Source organism: Leuciscus leuciscus (assembly GCF_965113295.1).
Source record: "Leuciscus leuciscus genome assembly, chromosome: 16".
NCBI classification, from domain to species: domain Eukaryota; kingdom Metazoa; phylum Chordata; class Actinopteri; order Cypriniformes; family Leuciscidae; genus Leuciscus; species Leuciscus leuciscus.
The window spans coordinates 14399956-14400830 of record NC_138740.1 but is presented as its reverse complement, the minus strand read 5'-3'; the positions used below and the strand labels follow the sequence as shown (position 1 = coordinate 14400830).

Here is an 875-nt window from a genome sequence, read left to right as displayed (position 1 = left end):
CAGGTCGGCGCAGGCAAGGGAGCTGATGAAGTAGTTGGTGACCGTCTGCAAACGTTGAAATCGTACAATGGCGCTGATGACCAGCACATTGCCAAAGACGATGCCTAGAACCAGGAGCCCCATTAAGATGCTAATTAAGACCACCTCTGCATCACTATATTCTGACACCGGAGAAGAATCGTTTAACCCAGCTGAAACATTCATAGGCAGGGAGGTGTTCTCCGTGCTCAACGTATCCTTTCCCTCCATGAGCTTTGACCTGAGGAAGGAAAATCAACATAAATTTTGTTAGCCTGAAAAAGGAATGCTTTTCAGAGAGCACAAGCGAATAGAAAGTACATTGAGGGTGAGATCAGAAAGCAAAGTATGAGAATGACTTTACAGCATGGAAAATGTGTCAGAGGAGAATATCCTCAAGAGATCAAGTCACTTACTAAAATCAGGAGAGTGTTTTAGAGTCGTCCAACTTAATTCCACTATTCATGGACTCCCTTAAGGTATCCAAAAATAATCCTTCTGAATTGTGTTTCTCTTAGGAAGTGTTCTGGTCTCACATAGTGTTCTTACACTGAGTGTGCTCAACTCTTAATCACCTGGTCATTTTTTCTGTGTTTCGTTTACATGCGCACAGCACTCTTGGCTGAACACACTGTAGACTAAATGTGCTCCTGACTATCAGTTGGACTCTTATAACAGCCAGTGCTGACATCACAGTTTGTCAGCAGCCAATCAGAGCACAGCTCTGTGCAGTGCAGAGCACTACACTTGTAAAGAGAAGCCGAGAAACAGAAGCTATTTGACATTACTTTCAGAATTATTACTAGTATTCAATTTAAGGCAATATGTACCAGTAATAAAAAACAAAAAGACAAAAT

General features: G+C 41.8%; 1 protein-coding gene across 2 annotated transcripts in view; it reads right to left on the bottom strand.

Annotated features, from left to right (window-relative positions):
* The window catches only part of adrb2b (adrenoceptor beta 2, surface b), a 4126-nt gene extending 3484 nt beyond the window's left edge, over positions 1-642 (bottom strand). For both annotated transcript variants that reach the window (XR_014198712.1, XM_082141386.1), the window contains exons 1-2: positions 435-642; positions 1-259 (exon numbers count right to left, since the gene is read on the bottom strand). The exon at positions 1-259 is cut by the window's left edge. Coding sequence is in view for 1 of the 2 variants with exons in the window: in XM_082141386.1 (XP_081997512.1) it covers positions 1-249 (249 nt within the window). In the remaining variant the exon portion in view is untranslated. The remainder of the gene's footprint in view (positions 260-434) is intronic.
* Between the last annotated feature and the right edge of the window lie 233 nt (positions 643-875).